Below are 26,325 nucleotides of genomic sequence, written 5' to 3'. Positions count from 1 at the left end.
TTTTCTGCTAGAGGATAGCATTTACTCACGCACTGTCCCATCCTCCCATCTGAAGTGGCACCATTTATGAAAAACCTCACTGCCCGATGTTGCTTACTGCAGAAAACAGCCCTTCAAAAACCATCATTGAAAAGAGCAGATTCCTTTCAGATTGATTAGATCCAAAAGATACCTCTCCAAAGCAAGTATGATTGAGGGAAAGTGACAAAGAAACCCCTGGGGGTTCGAATTTGCAGTGCCTCAAAAGGCTGTTCAGACAGAAGCACGCAAGTTGTCAAGAGGTGGTTAAAAGCTACCAAAACTGATTCCCCCAGTGTACAATTACAAAAGAGAAAATAAGTAGGCATTGCTACATTATCTGATAATAGTATGCAATTACAGTGCCCCCTCATTAGAAGAATGTTGGTAAAGTTAGCTCTGTCCTAAGTCATCCCACTTTCTGCTTTGGTTCAAAGGAACTGACAGGTAGGCAGTGCTGACATGCACCTTCTAAACATCCCAGCAAAAACTAGTTTCAGAGACCCCAGGATTTGACCACAGCCAGCTGCAACGTAGAGGAGAAAGAGGAGTGGCGCTCTCTTTGCCAGCCTCAAGCATGGCTGCAACCAGTGGTTTTCTTTCAGATGGCACACAAGGGTACGAAGTACCAGCACCTTTATGTTGTTGTTGTTAAAAAGTGTGGCACTTACTGTAGCAACTTCATGTAGCACCTATAAGCACTGGCTGCAACACAAGATCTTACCTCACTGGCCTGGGCATAATTATTTTTAGGTTAGCCTGGGCTTCTTGCTTGGGCAACAGCTAGCATGCCCTTGCCTGCCTGGTGCACACTTTATACAGCATCTGTTCCCAGCCCGTCTGCTTCTGGGAGCTGCTCCCCACTGTGCCAAATTTCACCTCTGGTCACATTGAATCTCTCAGCTCCTTTGTCCCTGTATCACCAAGTCATCACATGTTGCTAATGACACAAGCATGTTGCTTTACACATATGACCAGAGAGAAGTGACACTTGGAGATTTCTTTCATCCTGAACCAGTCGTCGTATGTCACAAGGAATACTGCAAAGTGCCCCGGTTGCTCAAATTACTGGTTATGTGATGATGTAACTGGGATGGAGTATACAGTCAACTAACCTCACCTTGCCGACAAAGGTCCGTATAGTTAAAGCCATAGTTTTCCCAGTAGTTATGTATGGAAGTGAGAGCTGGACCATAAAGAAGGCTGATCGCCAAAGAATTGATGCTTTTGAATTATGGTGCTGGAGGAGACTCTTGAGAGTCCCATGGACTGCAAGAAGATCAAACCTCCCCATTCTTAAGGACATCAGCCCTGAGTGCTCACTGGAAGGACAGATCCTGAAGCTGAGGCTCCAATACTTTGGCCACCTCATAAGAGAAGACTCCCTGGAAAAGACCCTGATGCTTGGAAAGACTGAGGGCACAAGGAGAAGGGGACAACAGAGGACGAGATGGCTGGACAGTGTTCTCAAAGCGACTAACATGAGTTTGACCAAACTGCGGGAAGCAGTGGAAGACAGGAGTGCCTGGTGTGCTCTGGTCCTTTGGGTCACAAAGAGTCAGACACGACTAAATGACTAAATAACAGCAAACCTCGAGGGTCCCAACACCAACTTCAGCTAAAATTTAAAAGCCCTGGCCTCAACACTTAGTCCTCAGTCTGAGGCATTCATCTCAGAAAAGAATGGCCTTGCGTAGCTAAGCTCCTGCTCCTACTCTGCTGTTTTGGGGAAGCTTAACCCCTACTTGCCTTAAACCACCCCTTGACATTTCATGCTCTCTCTCTATAACTTCACCTCTTGCCCACCTGGGACAGCATAACCTGCCCCAGGACCCTTTGAGCCTTGACCCCCTCAGGACCCTACAATCAGGTTCCCCTAAAAGCCTGGATCCTGCTGGGTCCTGATGAGCTATGTGCTTCTAAATAAATAGGACACAATCAGTACAAGAGAGATACCTGTATCATACAATAAGAGTTTGGGAATTTCTTTGAAAGCTTTCCGGTTCATGAGCTCCCTGGAAATAAGGGGGTTGGTGCCTGCTCAGTGAGTTTGCACGAGGATGCAGAAAATTAGAGTTTCACCCTTTCTAATTAAGAAACAGAATGGCATCTGAGCAGAGAATGGGGGCTTCTGTTGACTGAAGAAATAAGGAGGTCAGATTCCCAGCTCATTATGAATACTTAGGCGATGATTAACCACTTTCATTCAATATTTAATTCACATTTATGGAGCATTAGCTGGAACTTTACATTTGGCTTTGGGAACAACGCATTTCAGGTGCTCTATTCCTTTCCTTGTGTGGTAGGCCGGGTGTGTTGAACATCAACCAAGGAGATAATTGTTGACCTATGCAATGCATCTTACTTGGTGACCTTCAACCAGTCACTAGAGGGCTAGATCAAAAGCAATAAATAGTCCTCTGGTTCTTTACAGATTTATTGTTGTGACATAAGCTTTTGTGGACAAGAGCCCATTTCATCAGCTGTCTGAAATCATACACGTGCACACGCACGGCAGGGCGAAGATTGAAGGTGAAGCTGAATGTCCATGAAAAACAAGGAGGACAGAAGGTTTATAGGTTTTTAATCATTGTCTAGATTTCTTTCAAAAACTCTCTACTTATTTTATCCCAACCAAGAATAACATTTCATGCATCAGATGATGTGGTCACTAGTCCACAAAAGCTTATGCCACAGTATGTCTGTTAAGGCTTTATGGTCCTACCAGTCTCCTTTGTTGGCTTTTTGCTGCAAAAATCCCTCCAGGAAGATGTTCAGGCCTCACAAACAATGAGGGGACTGCCATGAAAGCAAAATGGGACAACCTCATAGATGCTCCTCTGGTTGGTTGCAAATATGATTTCTAATGTTATAGACAAAGGTCTTGCTAATATTATGGCTTCTGCCCAGGTTTAAGCCACAGCACCTCTTCCCCCCCCAAAAAACAAAAACAAATCAGGGCCAAGCCAATGAATGCCATCATTTCAGTATGTATTTTTGGACAAATTGCCATCCATGTTTTGCCACTAGACCTTTGATAAGATACATGAGCCACCATTACTGCTCCATAGCCTGGACTTTGAAAGTCATCTAATCTTCCTTGCTGTACTATACTGTATTGTTTTAAGTAGTGTTTTTATGGAGCAGTCAAGTAATTTCGTTGTCCCTGAGAGGGGGCAATGACAATAAAGATATGATGATGATGATGATGATGATTATTATTATTATTATAGGCCTGGAGAGAGCTCTGAGGTCAGGATAGCAAGGGTTGCATTTGACCACTGGTTCTGAAGTACCCCACCTCTGCCCTAACAACGGTTTATGTTCCTAGAGTCTTGATGCCATCAGTGGAAATGCAACAAAACTGCCTTCCGAAAGGAGTGGTGGAATGCCAGTGATCTGAAAACACACACTCCACTTTTCATCGTTGTAGAGGACGTGCTAATAATCAATATGAGGGAGGGGAGCTCATAGCTAGAGGTAGGGTGCATGTTCTTCATGTGTAAGGGGCCACCTCCAACCCCCAGCCTCTCCAGGTCAAGGATCTCAGATAGCATGGGTGGAAATAGGCAGTAATTGCCTGGATGGCCCCAATGAGTGTAGGGTACCTGCTTATGTGCATGTGTTTAATGCAGTATGGGTGAGCCTGCCATGAGACAAGAGGTGGAGTAGTAGATTTTGAGTTCCATTAAGGGCAGCAAGAGAGGGGCTAGGAAGCTCTGGTCCTCCTGTAAGCAGTGCTGAAATGTGCCACAGAACATTTAGAGGCAGCTTTTAATTTTCCTACATCAAGCAACAAAATGTATTCAGCTGACCCTGGTATGCATTGGAATGGGAAGAATTAGAATAGCTTCCACTATAAGAATTAGAAGAATAGCTTCCACTTTAAAGACCATGGGTAGCCAAACTAAGGCCTGGGGGCCGGATCTGGCCCAATCGCCCTCTAAATCCAGCCCGTGGACAGTCCAGGAATCAGCGTGTTTTTACATGAGTAGAATGTGTCCTTTTATTTAAAATGCCTCTCTGGATTATTTGTGGGGCATAGGAATTCGTTCATTATTATTTTTCCAAAATATAGTCCGGCCCCCCACAAGGTCTGAGAGACAGTGGACCAGCCTACTGCTGAAAAAGTTTGCTGACCCCTGTTAAAGACACTCTCAAGACAAATCTTTTAAAAGGTAGCATAAACACCGACAACTGGGAAACACTGGCCTGCGAGCGCTCCAGTTGGAGAACAGCCTTTACCAAAGGTGTCATGGACTTTGAAGACACTCAAACTCAGGACGAAAGGGGAAAACGTGCTAAGAGGAAAGCATGCTTGGCAAATCCACACCGTGATCAACTGCGGCCGTGGAAACCTATGTTCCCACTGTGGAAGGACGTGTGGATCCAGAATTGGCCTCCACAGTCACTTATGGACTCACTGTTAAAACCGTGTTCATTGTAGGCAATCTTACATGGCTATGAGGGATCGCCAAAGAAAGAAGGAAGGAAATGGAAAGCTATTAATGACACAGGAAAGTAACAAACCCCTTCAGCAATGTACAAACTGAAGATGACTAATACCTTGGCTAATTCTTGGCAATGAAACACGTTAAGCTAATAAATGGTAGACACCAAAAAAGATTTGCATGGGTGGTGCCTTTTTTTCTTCTTCTTTTGCAGGATAATATCCTGTGCATGTGCCTGCTTAGACACTTCATCAAGCCAGAACATAGGAGACTGAAACTGTCAGAGCTTCAGAAAGAAAAGCTGCTTACTTCTCGACTTCACCTACAGGCTTTAGGGGTGCAGGCTGGGCTACTACGTGCAGCCTTTGAAATTTCCCTTCACCAAATCAGGATGGATATATTTGGAAAATGCACACGGAAACATTTTCCCCTTGCCCACGCCTGCCAGCATGACTTTCTCGGTGTAAATGTACAACATGCTGTAGGAAAGAAAATGGAGCTGGTTTTCTTTTTATAAGCTTCATTCTGAAAACGTTCTATTACAATGCATTTCCAAATACATAAGCGGAACTCATTCTGAGTACAGAAGTAAAGCCCTGCTGGATCAGACCGAGGGACCATTGAGTCCTCCATCCTGTTTCCAACAGTGACCAACCAGATGCTTCTAGGAAGCAGGGCAGGAAAGCAATAGCATCCCCCCTGGGTTGTTCCAGCATCAAATATTCAATGGTAGGCTGCCTCTGAACACAAACTTTTCATTTAGTTGTAATGGCTAGAAGCATTGATCATCTCCCTTCCAGTGTGTTCCAGCATCATCAAAAAGCATATTAATTAGGAAGAATAGCTAGAAATGTTGAAAGAAGTTTTTTTCTTCCTTTTATCAAGTTCACTTTATGGTGGGTGGGGGAATTCTTCTTCAATATTTTCTTCTTGATGGGCCTAACCTACAGGCTATGATTCACAGGACCTATTGTGTGCTCATACACACCTATGAATAATTATTTGCATGAACATGTTTCCATTAAACATCATGCAAGCATTAAACAAAGGGCTCATCCACACCTCTGAAAACTGCTGAATCAAACCAAAATGATTTCCCATGGATTGCTGTTTTTTTTCGATTCAGTGGTGAAGCATGCATTTTTCAAGGGAAAGCTGAGGAGCAAAGGCAAAACTGCTTGGACGTATGCCTGGAAAGCACGGAGCAAGCGGAAAATCACTCAAACCCATGTTTTCTAGGCACAGGACAAGCAGAAGCATGGACAAGCCCTCATTTAAGAAGTTAAAGGTAAAGGTAAAGGTACCCCTGCCCGTACGGTCCAGTCGTGTCCGACTCTAGGGTTGTGCGCCCATCTCACTTAAGAGGCCGGGGGCCAGCGCTGTCCGGAGACACTTCCGGGTCACGTGGCCAGCGTGACGAAGCTGCTCTGGCGAGCCAGCACCAGCGCAGCACACAGAAACGCCGTTTACCTTCCCGCTATACAGCGGTACCTATTTATCTACTTGCACTTAGGGGTGCTTTCGAACTGCTAGGTGGGCAGGAGCTGGGACCGAAAGACGGGAGCTCACCCTGCCGCGGGGATTCGAACTGCCGACCATGCGATCGGCAAGCCCTAGGCGCTGAGGTTTTACCCACAGTGCCACCCGCATCCCTCATTTAAGAAGTTAGGCAAGGATATATAACTCTTTTGCATAGTTAAGCCATTGCGCAAGATGCATGAACTGGAGGACCTACAGATACAATACGCAGCTAAATATTTTCAGCAGATTTGTAGCCAGCTAAATATGAAAGTGCCAGGAATATTGCATATCTGCTTCACGCACACTGGCAATGAACAACCCTCCCATACTGGGCACCATTTTCACCACAAGCTCCACTGAAGTAAAAGAAGACCTGTAAAAAGAGTTCCAGCGGGGCACCGCAGGAGAGAGACCCAATGGATGGTGCCCAATTGCTGCAAGTCAGCAAAAGTAAGTACTTATTGAATTGCCTAGTGCACACATCCAGCCAGGTTTTCCGGGTGTTTTGCAGAGACATTAAAAGCAAAATGGAATTCCCGAGAAAATGCTAAAACCAGGAAAAGATGCATCACAAGAGGGAGAACCCCACCCAAATAATTTTATTTTATTTCTTAGAAACCAGCATAAAACACAGCAGCAACGCCATAGGGAGGTACTTAGCTTTTAAACTATTCGATATGGCAGAGCAAAGCCTAACTAACACAAAAGCAGGACAAGTGGAACTGCTTTGATGCGTTGTGTCTCCTTTACCACCGGGCACAACACCTGGCAAGCAAAGACCAACTCTTCCATGGGAGGCTGAAAGTGTAGAGGGCCTCCAGACCAAATGGAGGCATGCACTGAGTGAGACTTAGTAAACAAACACATTCACATAAGCCCATTGTGCCCCACGTTTCTCTGCATGCATGCAATTCCCAGATGGGGTGCACTTGTCAGTGGGCTGACTCAAGGAGCGAAAATCTCCTCACAGCTTCATGGTATGTTTTATGGCCCATGGGACCACCCCTTCGGTTCTCAGCCTCCTCACCTAGGCATAAAGGTCACCCTTGGCCAGGGCTATAACCAGGACAACAGTGCCAGTTCCTGGACCCGCATTAGGAGCAGAGTTCTCCAAGCAAGGGCACCCCGAGGTAAATTGCTGGAGCAAGAGTGAGATGTATGCAGCCAGCAGGAGGGAGTGCTCAGTTGTTTAGCTGGGAGCAGATGGCCAGGCTTCTAGCATTTATAACAGAACTGGACAACCCAGAACTGGACGCACCCTCTTATTTATCTGCTGCGTCTGATGAGGCTCTGAGACACGAGCACACAGAGACATAGAGAAATGATCTGGATAAGCCCCGGCCAAAAGCCACCATCATGAAGGCCAAGCCCCAGTGTCCGGGCATGTATGTGGCATCTAAAGAAGATGGCAATTTCTGGCTGCAACATGGCTGCAACTCTTGGTAGCACCATATCAGCCTCTCTTGTGCTTCCCCTTACTTCCCTTGTTGTTGTGTACAGAGACAGAGGAGAGAATAAATGTTCTAGGACAGGGGTGCACAACCTGCGGTCCTCCAGATGTTTCTGGACTACAACTCCCATCATCCTTGATCACTGGCTATGCTGGCTGGGGCTGATGGGAGTTGTAGTCCAGAAACAACTGGAGCGCCACAGGTTGTGCACCCCTGCTCTAGGAACATTGTTTTGAGAAGCATGAGGAGGGAGGCCTCCACAAGGATGCTCCAGCTGCTGCTGCTGCTACAACAACAGGTATGCCCTGGGCTTGTTTCCCCCCTCTAATGTTGCTTCCTAGACTATGTGGTCATCTGCTTATGGTTACGTTGGCTGGTTAAGAACTTATGGAACTGTCCCCTGCACCTGAAAATACTCTATGGGCCAATGAAATCCTGCTCCTAGATTCTGCAGAATAAGGCATTCTGGGTATTTTGTTTTCTGGTCATGAAAAGGTGGCCGGTGTTGAAAAATGTGTGTTGGCCAAAATGAAGAGAAAGCATGCCATTGTGCTATAAAGAGTGGCCATCTACCTTCCTATCCTAGGTGCCAACTCCCTGCGGCCCTGGGTGACCGAACACCCACAAAATTCCCCATGACAGGACCGGGCACCCACAAATATGGGTGCAAGAGCCAAGCTGGCACTCCTGCTTCCTATAAAAGTCAGTATCTGGATTTGACCACACACTAGAGTCACACTTGAGGATAAGCAAGAGACAAATGCCAGGGTGGGGCTATGAAGATGAAGGAGCAGACAGAAGCAGGATCAGTTCTCAGTGGTTCCCACTGAGTTCTATAGAGAGGAAACAGGGGGCAAGCTGAAACACTGTGGAGAGAGGACAAGCCTTGCTCCAAATGTTGCAGTCAGTCCCATCCCAGAAATGTCTCCAAATGCATCCCTTTTACTTTCTCCTCGATGTGGATGGCCTGTGAAGGAACACTTACACTTAGGGGAACAGTTACAGTGGATGTAGAACCTGCCTTCCACTTTGGACACTGGGTGGTTTAGTCTCTACGACCAGGAGGATGCAACATGTCTCTGTGAGCCTAGTGAACGGGGATGCTTATTCTATGCAGGCCCTCCTTCCACACAAACACACACCCTCGGCCAAACAGAGAGAGAAATCCAATGAACCAACCACTCTTTGAGAGGCACAGTTCTGGGCAGGGCTGCCAACAGCAGCAAGAGGCTTCCGATGCAGTCCACACCAAGCTTACGCGAGATCGCACACCCCTTCGCTCTGAATATATGCCCATTTGGCAAAATCGGTAACTCGAAATAGAATTCTCGCTGCATATATCGACATACTCTGAAATGGCGAGACCTAGCCGTTGAATATTCTTTAACCAACCTCACAACAGCAGCAGCAAAGGTAGATAAAAGAGTGTTAAGTGTCACAACAGCCTTTGCCAACCTGGTGCCCAGCCCAGGCCTGTGGCTGATGGGAGTTGTAGTGCAAAACATCCGGAGGGCACTAGGTGGGCAAAGGCCGCATTAAGAAATCTAGAGTATGTGCGAGAGAGAGAGAGAGAGAGAGAGAGAGAGAGAGAGAGAAAGAGAGAGAGAGAGAGAGAAAAAAACAGAGACAGAGACAGAGAGACAGAGAGATCTGGGAGCTGTCCTTGGTACTGAATGGAGAGGGCTGGAGGTCTCTGGGTTACCTTCTGCAGTGTTGATTGCGACCTCAGTCTTGCTTAGGCTGCTCAGTTCAATGAGACAAAGGCACAATCCCCTCGACAGCGAGGGGCAGCCCCCTCAACTGGCAGCATGGGTGTGCCAAGTGCAGCGAAAAGAGCTGTTTGGCGGAATAGCTAGAACTGGAAATCAGCAATACAAAAGCCTGGCAGGGAGAAAGGGTGGGCGGCGGGTGGGCTTGAGGCAGTTAAGGCACTTATGCCATGCATCAGTGTCTTGTGCTTTGGAGTCCAAAAGGAGGGGGGCAGAGGGCTCCAGCTCCAATTAGTTAATGGCAAACTATCAGCGAATGCTGCTGCTGTAAATAGCAAAGGTGTGTGTGCAGAGCTCAGTCCGATGTAACTCGCAGTCGGCTTACTCTGGTTCAGGTGCCCTAAGCTCAGCCTCCTAACTCTTTGGAGTCCATTCGGTGACAGAAGAGCACATGGCCTCTTCCACCCAGAATGATGTGGTGATGCTGGCAAGCAGAGTGTGGGGCTGGCAATGCCTCACCTGAGCAGCACACCTGTTCTCACAGCCAGTTCTATAGGAGTGCTGTTACAAAAGAGTCAGGGTGAAAACAAAGAGAGTTTGGCAAGAACCGCATGGCATGTTGGTCATCAATGTGCTGACTTATGGTGAATATGGTGTGTAAAGTGAATTGAGATTAAGGTTTGTTTGTTTGTTTGTTTTAAATCGATTATTTACCGCAGAGAAAGAAAAGGATAGGAATTTTGTTTGTTTGTTTGTTTTCAAAATTTACAAATCACCCATTTAACCAGTGGGGTTCTACTCTGCTCAAGGGACTGTTTGTGTCAAAAAAAGAGAGAGGTTGTTCTGCACATATCTCCATTTCAACCAATGGCAGGCAATTCTTACAACCAGGTCAACTTCCATTGGCGCAAAAAAAAAGGATGCATTTCCTTGCCTGATGAAGAATTCTGTGCCATTTGAAAGCTTGCCTACTCTTGCACCACACCAGAATCAAAGGCACCACAATGCCCACTTGGCATGTATTTGTTACGAAAAGGCCAAATGTTTTACTGAGGCAGGTAGTGAAGCACCCTGATTAAGTCCCAGGGAACCCTTCCATTTCTTGAGAAAATGAGAACCTTGGCTTTTGCATGTGGAACTAATGATTAAATATGAACTCAAGTTCCCCTTTGCTCAGCCATTATTTTGCCATCAGAACATGCCCCTAGATGCGCAAGAACTTGTAGTCTTTAGAATTGGCTGGATCCTATTGCATTCTATTCCAGATCTCTTCAGCCAACAAGCTGGGCTGTGGCTGTCTCAAAAGAGCCAAGCCAGTCTGTCCTCTGCAGCCCAGCCCAGTGCAAACTGCTGGAGCAAGGTGAGGAGGAATACAGGTTCCCCAAGCAGCAAGGCTAGAATTGCAAGCATGCCTAGGTGGGCTAGTGGGAATGGGAAGGAAGAGAGTTGGGACATGCATGTGGTTTGGTCTCACTCTCTCTCGGTGTGGTCCTCCAGCTACATAATGGAATGGGAGACGGAAGCTTACCTTTGCCCACAGTTGCTGGCTCAGCAGGTACCAGTCACGGGAATACATTGGGGAGGGGGGGGATCAGATGGAAAGGGGACACAGGGGAAAAGGATATGGCCAGTCGATCAGCTTCTTGGCATATTTCCTGACAATGTTGTCTTCCCCAAAAATGAAGAGAGATCTGTTGACTGTGAAGCAGTTCTGACGGACGGGTATAGGGTTGTACAGTGCCATAGTCCTGGCCCGTTGGGCTTTGGTTTGCTTGTACGCTACCGGGGTCCCCCCCGAAGGGGCAGGGGCTCCCTGGCGGTTTCTGTTCTGCTCGGCAGCTCCATCTCCGGATCCCAGCCTGCCAGCCATCGCCTCTCCAAAGCGAGCCATCCTGGAAGGAAAAGAGAGAGGTGATCCGATCAGGGCCCCCTCCTTTCCACAAAGTAGCAAGCAGCAGTAAAGGTGTGTGTGAGCGGGGGGGGGGGGGTTGGCGTTCCCACCAGAGCACCTCCTTCTTTCTCTCTCTCTCTCTCTTGGTGATGCTTTTAAAACCCCGCGTTCAACGACTCCTCCATTCCTCTGGAAGCAACGTTTAGCAGAGAGCCATGCGATCCTTTTAACACGAAACACAAGGCATTGCAAAAAGAATAGTGATAAAAATCACCCCAGCCCAAATCGGCCAACCCAGCAAGCAAAAAGAGCCATGGTGCAATTTGCAGGAAATGTTCAGGTTTCTCCTAAAAGGAAGCAGGTGGTTGCTGTTGCTTTTGCTGGGGGAGGCGAGCTCAGATTCTGCCTCTTTTTACGTGGAGCTCTCTGCACCGAGGCTTTAAATCAGACCCGTCCTCCTCCTCCTCTTCCTCCTCCTGGCTTTGTTTAGAGGCAACAAAAAAGAAAAGAAAAGAGGGGGGCTCCCCCCCTCCACCTCCTTGCTTGGACCTCCGCGAAGGATCCAGTCCAGAGGCACTCGGGGTGCTTGTCAAAATCAGACAGCAAAGGGGCTGCGATTCAGGCTCTCCCATCTGCCCATCAGGAAGGGGAGGGGGAACTGCAATTGGGCGAGAGCCTATGAGAAGAGGTGGAGAAACAGGTTGCAACCCACTCCAGCCTAGTTAGGGAGCGAAGTGTTTAACTTCCTCGCAATCGGCTCCATCTTTCTCCTCCTAAAGAGAAAGATCATCTCATTTTCTTTTTCCACGAAGAGAGAGAGAGAGAGTAGGAGGGGAGCCCGCATATCCCCCTCCTCCATATGTACCTCTCCCAAGAGAATTAATCACATTTGTGTTGCGGAGCTGGGGCGGTTAGAGGAGTGCTAACAATGGGTTTGACTAAGCTTTTCATGCCGGCAAGCTTTAGGAATGGTTGGTTTTCCTCTCTCTCTCTCTCTCTCTCTCTCTCTCTCTCTCTCTCTCTCTGTGTGTGTGTGTGTGTGTGTGTGTGTGTGTGTGAGAGAGAGAGAGAGGGGGGGTTGCTTCTGTTGAGCAACCAAATTAGTTCTTCTAACGGAGGATGAGAAAGGAGGGGTCTACGACTGAACAAAGACATCACCTCGGAGTCCCTGGGTAGCAGCGGAAGATTGCTGAGCAGCAAGAAAACGTAGCCTGTCAAGAGTTTTTCTCCTCAGCTGGTCGCTTGAGGAGGCTGGAGTTGGCTCCCCTGTTCCTTATCTGAAAAATCCCAAGCTCCTTATCCAGCTCAAGAGGAAGCTGGGTTGAGAACTGGGATTCCAAGAGCAGCTCCCCTCCGCACCCACAAACTTTGAAATACTCCAGATCTTCTCTCCAGGCTTCCCTGGAGATTGTCCTTCATGGGCTGGTCTTCACCACTATGCCCTCCCAAGACACGTTTGGTGCACGCTGCTGCCCCCCTCCCCAATCTCTCACATGAGGAACAACATATGGATAAGGAACTTCGGGTTTTAACAGCTCTGTGCATCTCTGGTCAACTCTTCTATTGTATTTAGGGACGTGGTGGCTGAAATGGAGGAGTGAAACTGACATGGGATAGAGGCATTCCTTCTGAAAATGATAATTCAGTGTTTACAGCCAAGAAGCCCTTCTGGTCCCTAAACCATCCCTTCTCCAGAGATACCCCAGCTTCCTTCCAAAAGGGCACTTTGGTATTTTAACTTGGAGTGGAGGGAACTTTCATTTGGGCTATACTTGTGAATTTGAATGGTTGATGATTGCCTGGGCTGGTGCTTGGCATTTGAACTTTGGGGAAGTTCTTATCTGTTTGTAATTGCCTTTTGTGTTGTGCTTCTAAATGCTGAGTTCTTCCTTGAGCAAGGTGGAGAAGGTTGCCTATAAATGTCATAATACATCAAGAAGCACGTACATATACCCAGAACTGGCAGAACGGAAAACCTGGATCTCTGTACAAAGAGGTCAGCCAAGAAACAGCCTCTGTTGGCATCTTAGAGCCTCTCACTGCAGCCGTCATTTGCTCACCAAAACACTCAGCCAGTCCCACAGATTCGAAGGATCCTGGGATAAGGCAGGACTGGGGGATGGAGCTGAATGACATTTGACAGCTAACACAGGGCTGGACCCTGAGAGGTCATCTAACTCAACCCCCTTCCTGTCTTATAACAATATTGTGACATGTGTTTCCATGCGTAATGTAAATCTTTGTGAGAATGCTGGTTGAAAGGTAAAGAGACCCCTGACCATTAGGTCCAGTCGTGGCCGACTCTGGGGTTGCGGCGCTCATCTCGCTTTATTGGCCGAGGGAGCCGGCGTACAGCTTCTGGGTCATGTGGCCAGCATGACTAAGCAGCTTCTGGCAAACCAGAGCAGCACACAGAAACGCTGTTTACCTTCCCGCCCGAGCGGTACCTATTTATCTACTTGCACTTTGACACAGTGCTTTCGAACTGCTAGGTTGGCAGGAGCAGGGACTGAGCAACAGGAGCTCACCCCGTTGCAGGGATTCAAACCGCCAACCTTCTGATCGGCAAGCTCTAGGCTCTGTGGTTTAACCTACAGTGCCAGCGGGTTATAAATCTGTAAGTAAACTATAAAAACAAAATGAGCAAACTAGTGCTAAATCTCCAAGATGATAAAAGATGTGAGGGTTCAGAGTCAATGGGTGATTTTAGACCATAGACTTAATGATCTTAAAATCATGGTGGGGAGAAGTCTATGTGTTTTGAAGCACATAACAAACATTTCTCACTTCCCTCCCACTGCCGTTCCGTGCATCCCAACTGCTCCTATGTATGTTGGGGGGGGGGGGGGACAAATCAATAACAGCTTGCCAATCTTGTTTTTTTTTTTTTTAAGAAACGAAAGAATTCATGGAGTATTTGCATCCCCCCCCAATTTTCTGCACAAACACAAGCTTCTGAATGTTTTAAGGATGGCCCCAGGGAGAGCTCATTGCAGCAGCCAAACCACCAGATGACTGCAGCAATACAAAACATGTCACTTTGCCTGACACTCCCAAAAGGCACACTTTCACAACTTGCCACAGCGGGAAATAAGGGGAGGTGGGTAGTGGGAGAAAAAGATGATGTGCCATTTTGTTAATCTAGAACTGTGATCTATGGGCTCTCTTCTGCCCCCTTAAGTGACTCAGTTCCTTTTAAGTCTGTAACACCTTCCGTCCCAGAACTCTTCCATAGAATCACCTCTCTCTCTTTTATCATGCTCACCCTAATCACCTTGTCCATGAAACCTTTGGCTCAGCCGATTAATACTCACTACTCTAATTTAATTAGAGTTAAGCCTGAAGGCTAGTTCACAGCCTGCAGCAAGGATCCCCATAATAGTTTGTTCTCTACATACAAATAAAACTCCACACATTTTTTAAAAAATAAAACTAGATGTCATGGAGAAGATCTGTAGGTGAGCCTTCTCCCTGACATGCTAGACTTCTACCTGCTGGGATTCTACCACCACCCCTCCTCTCCACCTGGCCGAAGGATGTGTTGCCTCCTAGCTGCAGGCTGAAGTGGAGCAATCCAGGAACAGTTGTGCAATGGCATCTGGTGTGTGAGCTAGACGCAAAGTTTGTATACTCACGCTTGTTCATTTTCATCCCTTTATACCCTGTGTCCCTGCACATTTATATTGCAAGCTCCTGGGAGGCAGGGACCTCTCTGTTTAAATTATGTTGCACGCACCATGCACACGGATGACACTTAAACCTACGGTCTGCAAATAAAAACATCCTGAAGGTCCCAGGCCTCAGAGAGGTTAGGCTGGCCTCAACTAGAGCCAGGGCCTTCTCGGCTGCGGCTCCAATCTGGTGGAACGCTCTGTCACAAAAGACTAGGGCCCTGCGGGACCTGACATCTTTCCGCAGGGCCTGCAAGACAGAGTTGTTCCACCAGGCCTTTGATCAGGGCGCAGCCTGACTCCCTCCTCTGGCAACCTGCACAGAGTTTTGCTTAATGGTTGCCATCAACTTGATTTTAATTAATTTTTATAATGAAATATTTTTAGAATGTTGGTTTATTTGATTGTTTGATTATTTGATTGTTGTTAGCCGCCCTGAGCCCGGCTTCGGCTGGGGAGGGCTGGATATAAATAAAATTTATTATTATTATTATTATTATTTTAAAAAAATACTAAGCAAACCACCCTTATTTGACTGGAGTGTCAGATCCACTAGGAGTATTGTGGAATCTGCAATCCAAAGTGGAGATGGCTGTGCAGATCGTCATTTGGAGGAAGCAATGGGCTTTTCACCGCATCTTGTGTCTCTCAGGGTGCTTTCACACAGCGCAGTTTTAATTGGCACTCGTGATGAATGCAAAGGTCCTCTTGGTTCCCTGAAAATGCCTCATTTCTGCAGGCTACCTGCCTGCTTAATAACCATTTCTCCTGAGCATAATTGGGGCAGGGGGGAGGGGGGGGTTACAAGCAGCAATAATTTTACAGGTGACTGAATGAAGCCTGCAAGCTTAGTCCATTCTTTCTTCCTAAACGTCCTCTAAAAGAACTCTTAGCAATGTTTTGACACTTTCAAAAAAAGAAAAAAAGAAAAACACCATTTCAACTGGAGTTGTATAAATATTTCAAAACTGATTTCTCCTCCCCTTCCCCAGTGCGGCAGTGTGTGCAGTAGCACGGGTATCTTGTAAACCTGCAAACAAACTGTATGTGCATGCAATGCCAGCCTTAGCATTAGGGGGCTGTGGGATGATGATTAAGCAGCAACAGCAAATGGAAGATACTTTCCTTTATGTGCAGATTCTGCTGCTGCCGCTGCCAAGAGGCTGGGGGGACTGTAAACTAGGAGTGCAGGACAACTGTTAAGTCAACCAGGTATTGAGGGTTAGAGCTCAGTGAAAAGCAAAGAGTGGCAAGAGTAGATACAGTTGGCTTTGGAAAATGGAGTTCAAATCCATGCTCCTTCATGAAACTCACCAGGTGGTCTTGAGCAAATCATTCCGTTCCTATCTAATCTGCGTCACAGGTTTGTTGAGGAGATAAAATGAAAGACCCTCCAAGTATATCTCCGTAGTGTCTTAGAGAAAAGAGATGAAACAAGGAAGGGAGAAGGCGCAGAGTGCAGGAACCTGCAGAGTGCAGTAAGATCAGCACTAGTAACAGGAGGTAAAAATAGGCAAAGGACCTCTGGATGGTTAAGTCCAACCAAAGGCGACTATGGGGTGTGCTGCTCATCTCGCTTCAGGTTGAGGGAGCCAGTGTTTGTCCACAGACAGCTTTCCGGGTCATGTGGCCAGCATGACTAAACCACTTCTGGCACAACGGAACACCGTGATGAAAGCCAGAGTGCACGGAAATGCTGTTTACCTTCCCACCGCAGTGGTACCTATTTATCTACTCGCACTGGTATGCTTTCGAACAGCTAGGTTGGCGGGAGCTGGGACAGAGCAACGGGAGCTCACCCCATGGCAGGGATTTGAACTGCCGACCTTCTGATCGGCAAGCCCAAGAGGCTCAGTGGTTTAGACCACAGCGCCACCCACATCCCTTAGCAGCAGGAACATCTGGGTGACTGGAGGAACATCTGGGTGACTGGAGAAGAGGATTTACCATCTTCGCCATTCCCCAGCACTTACATTTGCTGCTGCCAGCCTCCTCCGGAGGAGAGATGAGGACACCAACTAGCCTGCGAGCTATTTAGCCTGGAGGGACCTCACGCATCCTGAACTGTGTTTAAGACAATCTGCTGTGGCAAGACTGCCACTAGTAGCATGGGTTAGCTTTATTTTAATTTTGGACAGATGCTTTTGAATTTTCTCTGTATTATAAGTATGAAGTCTATGCTGTTTCATTGCAAAATTGAAATTAACATATGTGTATTCAATTGTCCCATCTACTAATGGGTTTTGCAACAAAGTGTTTTCTGTTTTCACCAGCTAAGATTTATTGTGAGCCATGTTAGACACAGTTTACTGGGGGGGGGGATGGCATATAAATAAAGGGTGAGGAGTATGAAAATGCTCAAGTGATAAACCAGTGAACAGGAGGATGGATGGGTTAGGTGGAGAAGGTGCAGCTGTACCTGTGTGAGAAGAGTGGGTGGGATGCTAATTTAATGTCTGAAATAAGCCAACAGAATAAAACCAAAGGAATTCAGGCCCTTTCCTCCACCTGCATATCTCATCCCTCTGCATATAAATTGAATAAACACATGTTATTTATTGTTTAAGTAGTGATATGCCTCTTCCCCACTTTGCAAAGCAGCTAACAACCAAGCAATTGCATCACAAAGCAGCCATGAAAACCAATCCATGCGCCCATAAAACAGAAACGGCAAAGAAGGGAGGTGAACCAGGAAAAGAATCTATTTCATAGAAAGCAATCAAAAGCAGCAATCATAAGCAGCAAAGTGCAAAATATAAGGCAACAGCAGATTACAGAGCAGATGCTAAAAGCTCTGCTGAACTAAAAACAAAACAAAAAACTATTTTAACCTGCCAACTAACTTAAGCTACTCTAGAAGACTCCATAATTTATCTAAGGAGAGCATTCCATAAGTGGGATGTCACCACAGAAGAGACTCTCTCCATGGTGGCTACCCAGCTGGTCCTGGAAGGCAAGGTACCCAAAAAGGATCTCAGCTGCAGGACCTCTTAAAGTTTCATGACATATTGTGACATGCCACCCCAGTCTCCGCAAGTGGTGCAAGACTCCAGGGTTCCAGGCGTACACATCCAGGCTCCGTGCATCCTTTTGGAAAAGGAGGCACAGCAAAGCCTGTGGTGCCTTTATAACATGTGATTTCTTCAAACATATATGCAGCCTGAGCCTGCGATGGTGGAGCTCACAGCATTCACACTCCAAGTGGGTCCTGCTTCTCCCATAGTCGCAATCTACAAAAATGCAAACGCAATAACTTTTAGCGAATATATAATCGGTTATGATATCATTCAAAATATATGAATAAGCCACTTCAAAATGATGTATATATCATACTTATTTATTTCTTTATTTAATTTATTTAATTTTATTTATACCCCACCCTCCCCGGCCAAGACTGGCCAAGATACATCTCACAAAATATAAGAATAAGTACAAGCTGCATCAGAGTCAAACAAAGAATCAAATCAATGAGTAGCGAGGAACGCCAAGCAGTCTCTCAAAGGAAGACGTCTCACAAAAGTCTCAAAGGAAGACGTCTCTCCGAAATTTCAAAAGGACAGTCTATCCGGAATAGTTTAACTGTTTCAGAATAAAGTCTTCATCAGTGGATAATTATCAGTGAAATATTCATACTAGAGGGAATCGTGCTAGTGGATCAGTGCTCACATATACATAGAACAACTTGTAGTTACTTGCATATTTTGTGAGATGTGTTGTATGATATATACATCAAATACAACGGTTATTAGCCAGCATGTTGCATTTGCATTTTTGTAGATTGTTACATTTTGCAACACAGGGGTTTGTGTTTGTTCTCCCACACTCACAGCAGCCTTGGAGTCAAAGAGGCACCAGCCACGGGTCTCTTCCTTTGCCTCCATTCCTACCCTAGGTAGTGCTCAGAGTTGCTGGATTATAATGCCAATGCCAAGCATTGGGGACGCGGGTGGCGCTGTGGGTTAAACCACAGAGCCTAGGACTTGCCGATCAGAAGGTCGCTGTTCGAATCCCCACGATGGGGTGAGCTCCTGTTGCTCGGTCCCTGCTCCTGCCAACCTAGCAGTTCGAAAGCATGCCAGTGCAAGTAGATAAATAGGTACCACTCCAGCGGGAAGGTAAACGGCGTTTCCGTGTGCTGCTCTGGTTCGCCAGAAGCGGCTTAGTCATGCTGGCCACATGACCCAGAAGCTGTACACCGGCTCCCTCGGCCAATAAAGCGAGATGAGCGCCGCAACCCCAGAGTCAGCCACGGACCTAACGGTCAGGGGTCCCTTTACCTTTAACTTACCACCAGCACTGAGGGAAACAAACATGGCAGTACAGGCTGACTAAGGGTGTGGTTGCAGTCCTCCCAGCTGTTGCTAGTTCTCTGCTACATATATAGCTGGTTGGAAGTATCGACTGATGACTAAATAGAGTGATTTATTCCTTCTGGGCCCAGATGCTGCCGTAAACTAATCAAATGTGGTCTGTAGAGGTCTCTCCCCCCCCCCTCTCCCTCTCTGCCCAGCACATTAAGAATGATGGTGTAGATCCTGCCGCTGCAACTCCTAACATTTATGTTAATTAAGCTTGTAGCGTGGCCAGGTGCCAAATAACGATCCCCACTACCAGCCAAAGTCTCGTTTCAGCCTGATAGCGTCCCAGTCTCCCTGGCTTGATATGCCAGCAGGCACCAGTGCTAGCGTTGCCTCATTCATTCGAAGTCAGCAAATCAGATTTCTGTGCACCGAGAGTGAATACACCCTCCCTCGCAACAGACATTTTCTGCTTATTAATCGCAACGGCCTTTGGTCAAGGCGATAACCGGCGGTTGCACATCCAAACACAAAAGTTCTTTCTAATAATGGACAATGAATAAAGGCATTCATTGCATCCCGCCATGAAATCTTGCACATTTTTTTCCTTTCCTCCAGTATACGCAGCTACTGTGATTAACGTCGCCTTGTCATTCAACATGTCATTAAACAAGAAGGTTAATTGGGAAGGAGTAGGCACATAGGCTACAATATCCAGAGTCGGCCCGAAATAAATGACTCTGACCTCAAGCTACTAGGAAGAAAACAACGTGTTTGGTTCCTATTCCCCAGTTCACCCAAACTCAATTCATGGGTCGTTGTCTGAAAAAGTGATGTCATGCACACTCCCTACCTTCTCACCCCAATGTTTCTGCATCATTAGCTCCCTCCTCAGCCTTTTCGCATTGAGTGGGTCTGAAGGGGCTTTTTGATTTGTGTGACTGCACAGAGAATCCATCACATAACCTGGAGTCCCCAAGAGTGCAGTACTACTGTTTGTATGGAGGATCCTAGGTGGGTTTGCCCGAATGCATTTAGGTTGCTTCCGGGTGATCTGTTTCTTCAGCATTTATCCCAATTTGTGTGCACACAGTTTGCGGGGAGCTTAGGTATCAGCTGTTTATTGAGCATTCCTTCTGATTTGTTTGTAGCGGGGTTATAAAGGTAAAGGGACCCCTGACCATTAGGTCTAGTCATGGCCGATTCTGGGGTTGCGGCGCTCATCTGGCTTTATTGGCCGAGGGAGCCGGCATACAGCTTCCAGGTCATGTGGCCAGCATGACTAAGCTGCTTCTGGCGAACAAATGGGAGGCAGGTGGTGCTGTGGTCTAAACCACTGAGCCTCTTGGGCTTGCCAATCGGAAGGTCAGCGGTTCGACTCCCAGTGACGGGGTGAGCTCCTGTTGTTCGGTCCCAGCTCCTGCCCACCTAGCAGTTTGAAAGCACGCCAAAGTGCAAGTAGATAAATAGGTACCGCTCCGGAGGGAAGGTAAACGGTATTTCCACGAGCTGCTCTGGTTCGCCGGAAGCGGCTTAGTCATGCTGGCCACATGACCCGGAAGCTGTCTGCAGACAAACACTAGCATCCTCGGCCTATAGAGCGAGATGAGCGTGCAACCCCAGAGTCATCCGCGACTGGACCTAACAGTCAGGGGTACCTTTACCTTACAATGTCTTGCCAAGCAATTGTTAACCCACACTTTTCAGTACAGCTTCCCATAACTTTCCTTATCACAAGAAGCCTGGCTTTTGCAGGTTGGGAGAGAGTTTGTTGCACCAAATCAACTTTAATTACTGATCTGTGATTGAATCCCACCCCAAAATAGCAACGGTATGGACGCTTCCTTGGAAGCGCCCTTTGGACTTCCCCACTCAGTGCAAACGGGTTAGGGTGGTCAGGGTGGGTCCAGTACACACAGGAACACTGGTGGCAGGGCAGCGCATGTGACCCCTTGCTTCCTCCTGCTGTCTTGCATAACAACCAGATGGACAGAAGAACTCAAAAGCTTACTCAACCATATTATGTGCTTTTTATTGTAATAAATGCATTGCCCTATGGTGGATTTTGGAACTTTCTCCTTTAATGATGCATATCAATAACGACATCATATTAATAACCAATGTCTAACTCTCTAAAATGAGATTCCAAATCTGATCAAGCATTAGGCTAATAAAAAAGCATTCGACTAATAAAAAGTGAACATTAATATTAATTATATCCATTACAGCTCCCAAATATGTCATTGCACAGGGTCATTCATTTCCTTTCATCTAAATTACCCATACACACACAATTACCCATACGAACATGCAACATAACCAACATATTAATCCAATCTCCTAAAATATTAAACATATTAGAGCAAAAAAACCTCCAGTGTTGCAATTTACTTAAACATATATTACACAGTTAAAACTGCAAATCCTACATAATAAATGACATCAAATTTATTTTGCTCGTAATTTAACTCAGTCTCATAAAGACCATGATGCTTCAACTCACATATTTAATGAGTATTGACCCTATATGACTCATCCTACTAAAAGAAATGGCAAGCAGTGCTATTTCCCAAGCAGAACTTGACAAAGCATTTGAACATATATATCTTCATGGGAAAATATATCAAATTACATTGGGTGCTTCTAAACGGAACTCTCCCCGTGCAAGCTGAATCTGAAAGTAGAACGGACTTTTCCCACTTTCAGAGGGCATTTTGCACGTACAACCACACTAATAGGTGTCCCATAGTCGTGCAAGCAGGGAGGGAAGAATTCACTTGTCCATGCCAAGTGAGGAGTTTGGATCAAGTTTTCAAAGTCACTTTTTTCAAATCTGTACACCACCACAGCATTATTATAGATTACTTTAACATTTCATAGAGGAAATTGGGGGTTTGAAATCTGCAATTTTATGCAGACGTTCTTGTTATTCAGTAATCCAGATCTGAAGCCCGCACAGTGACGTTTTCCCAAGAGCACCGTGAAGGAAGAAGAGGCTCCACTGTAAATCCAAAATGTCTTGGTTCCTTCCTTCCTGCAACTAAGATGCCATCTACTGGCTATTTTCAATAGCATCACTGAACGACAGCCAAATCAGCCTGCAAAATCCAGTGGCTAGGAAATGTAAGGATCACGCTGGTCAATTGAGAGGTGTATAATAAGTGGTGCCTCTGCCCCAACAGTTTGTTGCTGAACTACAACCTCCATCAAATTGCTCCCAAGACCAAATTGCTGATGGTCCGGTATCTTAGGAGCCGACCACATCTGGATGGTAGCATGTTGCCTACTCCTGCTAAGGTCAGAACAAAAAGGCTGAGTTTGCAGGCACACATTATCTAGCCCAATTTGCATAATGTGGGTTGAATAATATGCAACGATGTGAACAAAATCTAGAGAGTCGCAATTTTAGATTGTTCCCTGGATAATTCGCCCAGGCTAATGGAATAATGTTTCCAATTGCATTTAACATTTCAGGACCATTATATTTACGTTCTTTGTTCCTATCGGTCTCTCACAGAGACGGCATTTTCTGACCTTGCTTGCAAATATTCTCATGAAACTTGCAAGCATGAGATAGCCTTCTTGTGGCCCAGCTGTAGCATCTCAGCAGGCCGATGAGGAAAGGCTTGCTTGAGAGTGGCACCGCATCAAAATATCCCTGTGCCAAGGAAAAGGCAGGGTTGGAACAGGGCTGATGGGGAAAGTCTGGCTTGAATTTGTGCATGGCGAGACAATCATTCACAATGGTTAGCACTGGGGGTGGGTGGAGATAATGAACGTGTGAAGCGAACATAGTTCAGGGCGCATGGATGGGTAAGCATCAAACTTCAAGCAATGGCCAGTTGAGGAGAGACCAGAGAAATCCAAAGCTTAGAAGAGAAATTTCGCCAAACAAATGAAAGTTAACCATTACACAGATGAAGCATCTTATCAAAGTGATCATGGCTCTAGAGAGTAATAAGCACCTGTCAGATGCTGATGATGGTTGCTCATGAGTAACCAGGCAGGACTCCAACCTGTCTTTTACAGGTTTTATTGCGCAAATTATTTACAGTGCAGATCTACAAAGTTCATGTCCGTCTTAGTCACTTGCAGAATCCAGGAGTGGCTCCTTCCAGCTTCTCCCCCGATATAAGAACTTTGGCACCCCAAGCCTCCTCCCCTCCTTGCATTTCACCCCTCTGCGCAAGCTGGGCGACGGAAGAGGCATGCATCCCTCCTGGCCAGCCTGGTGAGGTGAGGCGCTGGGGCTCTCAGCAGCATCCTCCAGCCCTTTCCTCACTTGGCTGGCCCCTTCCCTCTCTTCTCCACTGGAGGTGTGGCTTTTCCCATCGCTGGGACTGCTCCTTGGGAGTTTCGGAGGCTCTCTGTATTCCAAGGGCCCCCCGCCTCCCTCCCCTGTTCCAATGGCAGTCCCCCGACAGCACCCATATAAACTGCAACAAAATGTTGCAGTGTGGTGTGCTGAGTGTCCCAGACAGACAGAAATTCCCTCTTCCAGAATACATCGTTTCCAGCTTGCACCCACAGCCACTCAGCATTCTGTGACCAATGAACGTACTCAGTTCACAATGGGCTGTTTGGAATTGTTTTGAAGTCAGGGGAGGGGGTGCCTCTTTAGGGGCATCCCCCCCAACACACATATATTTTGTACTTCCACAAACCTTGTTGTTTCCCCAAAGCGGGATGGTACCGCCTTCTTGTTTCTCTGTGACTCTGTTTTGGTTACAAGGCCATAGGCCCTCAGCAGGACCTGAATTTGCTATGAGAGGGGGTGATTATTTTCTAAGGAACAGACAAAACCGATATGTAAGAAACCCAGATTTGATTAGTTTTACACCAGGAGCCATTGGGTAATTTAGTAACTTTGCTGTAAAAGATCAATTCTGTAATGAAAATGGGAGGAGAACATCTTTTCCTTCCCACGAGAAGATCTCAGCTAGACTGGACTAAAGCTTTCATCTAGTCTGGCTTTCTGTTTCCAGCAAGGAAGGATAATAACTAAATAACAGATCCTCTTCTAGTGCCAATTTCCATTCCCACAGCCTGGTATCTCTCAGGTTCAGAATCTGCTGAAAGTTTTAAGTCACTGGAAGGACAGATCGTGAAGCTGAGACTCCAATACTTTGGCCACCTCATGAGAAGGGAAGACTCCCTGGAAAAGACCCTGATGTTGGGAAAGATGGAGGGCACAAGGAGAAGGGGACGACAGAGGACGAGATGGTTGAACAGTGTTCTCGAAGCTACCAGCATGAGTTTGACCAAACTGCGGGAGGCAGTGGAAGACAGAAGTGCCTGGCGGGCTCTGGTCCATGGGGTCACGAAGAGTCGGACACAACTAAACAACAACAACAAAACAGATCCTCTCCTAGTACTATTTCCATTCCCACAGCCTGGTATCTCTCAGGTTCAGAATCTGCTGAAAGTTTTAAGTCTTGACACTATAAAACTTTGGGAGCAGGTGAGTGGGGGAACAATGGCTTGACAACCCAAACTATCTCACTGATTTGAAAATAAGCTACAATGTCCTGAAGGCAACATTTCCCAGGCTGAGATTGCAACCAGCTTCCAGAATTAGAACCCAAGACTTGTTGGTATTGCGAACCCCAAGGCGCACTGGCATGCCTGGGCTGAGGAAACACCCTGCTAAGTGCAAAACAGAAGGGAGGCGCAAGCAGCCCAGCAGGATGGGAAAGCAGCCCCAAATCCTACCTTTTGTCACACTTTTTTTTTAAAGTAACAGTGGGAAAATGTTTCTTAAGATGCATAAGATGATGTCAAGCAACACAGCAGGCAAAATGTTACTTATTATTGGACCAACTAGTTGCTTCAGAAGTGCAGTGAACTTGATCTCCTTGAAATTGTCATCAGACATAGGTTTTCCGAGCAATTTAAACAACAGATATTGTTACACATTCTATTTTTTAAAAGAAGAAGTAGACAGAGAGCAGCAAAGCGCAGATGGCTGGCTGCCTGGGGGTCTGCAGAGGGAACAAAAAAGAAGCAAGAAAGAACACACTCGGTAGGTTTGACCGTAGTTCAGCTTTCCTGAGACATAAACAACATTTTCCTGGCATTTGTAGATCACACATTTCAGCTGGAAAGGTGTGGGTCAGTTCTCTCTAATCCATCTGTTATGTACTGAGTTGAATAGGATCCAAAATGCAGCAGTCTGGTCCTAGAACAATAGGCTCCAGAATGCAGCAGTCTGATTGGTCCACAGGAGCCACCCAATCCAACTCCAGGTGGAAGTGAATCCGCGACCTGATTGGCCTACAGGAGAATCCCGGAATTAGCCAATCACGTGGGGCCCATTGTGTAAATAATGTATATAAAGCAGACATTCTGGGGGAACGCCCATTCCTCCTCACCACTATGAGCTGAATAAAGAGCATGAAATCCACTCTCGACTCCGAGTATATTTCACCATCTATGCAAGACACCTGCTGCCATCATCCAACTAGCGGGTGGAGCTGAAGGGAGACTTAATACAATATGTCCCCTACCCCAATATAAGGTGTTGGCACCATCTTGTTGGTCAGAGTCGTGCCCACAGGGCTGGTAACACACACGAGTCCTAAATTGAGCCTCCATGTGGTCAAAAGCCTCTGGGTGATTGTGGCAGTCTTCTTCTGTTCCAAAAGCTGTCACAGCTGCCCAGAGAGAATCCTCTTCCAGCCTGCTCAACAGCACCTCTGCCAGCCTCTGGTACCACCCATCTTCTCCTGGCAGCACAAAGGAATGAGGAAGGTAGAATGGAAGGGGAATGGAAGAAGCCGGGCAATGCAGGAGGCCCAAAAGACAGGCAACAGAACTCCTAGCTGTGCTGAAGGCTGGAAGGGGTTTCCCATGGGAAGCGCTGCTGTCAGAACGGGGCTTCTGAACAGGTGGAGTTTCTGCTGAGGGCTCCTATATGAAGGGCAATTAATCCTTGATCCTACGAAAGCAATCTGCGCACAGCCCCCTAGAGCAGCCTTTGCCAACCTGTTGCCCTCCAGATGATTTCAGAACACTGCTCCTGAAAGACCTACATTGGCTCCCAGTATGTTTCCGAGCACAGTTCAAAGTGTTGGTGCTGACTTTTAAAACCCTAAATGGCCTCAGCCCAGTATACCTGAAGGAGCATCTCTACCCCCATCGTTCAGTCCTAGCAAGCACCTTCTGGCAGTTCCCTCACTGGGAGAAGTGAGGTTACAATGAGCTGCCTGGTTCCCTGTAGCTTTGCTTCTCGCAGTGAGGGAACCGCCAGAAGGCCCTCGGAGCTGGACCTCAACGTCCGGGCAGAACGATGGGGGTGGAGACCCTCCTTCAGATA

General features: G+C 46.7%; 1 protein-coding gene across 3 annotated transcripts in view; it reads right to left on the bottom strand.

Moving 5' to 3' along the window:
* Positions 1-26,325, bottom strand: part of CACNA1E (calcium voltage-gated channel subunit alpha1 E) — a 494,249-nt gene that overhangs the window by 328,956 nt on the left and 138,968 nt on the right. For all 3 annotated transcript variants that reach the window (XM_083621522.1, XM_083621521.1, XM_083621523.1), the window contains exon 3: positions 10,777-11,042. In XM_083621522.1, coding sequence (XP_083477648.1) covers positions 10,777-11,042 — 266 coding nt within the window. The remainder of the gene's footprint in view (positions 1-10,776; positions 11,043-26,325) is intronic.

This window comes from Podarcis filfolensis (assembly GCF_964270895.1).
Source record: "Podarcis filfolensis genome assembly, chromosome: 6".
Classification (NCBI taxonomy): Eukaryota; Metazoa; Chordata; class Lepidosauria; order Squamata; family Lacertidae; genus Podarcis; species Podarcis filfolensis.
This window is presented reverse-complemented; position numbering and strand designations above follow the sequence as displayed.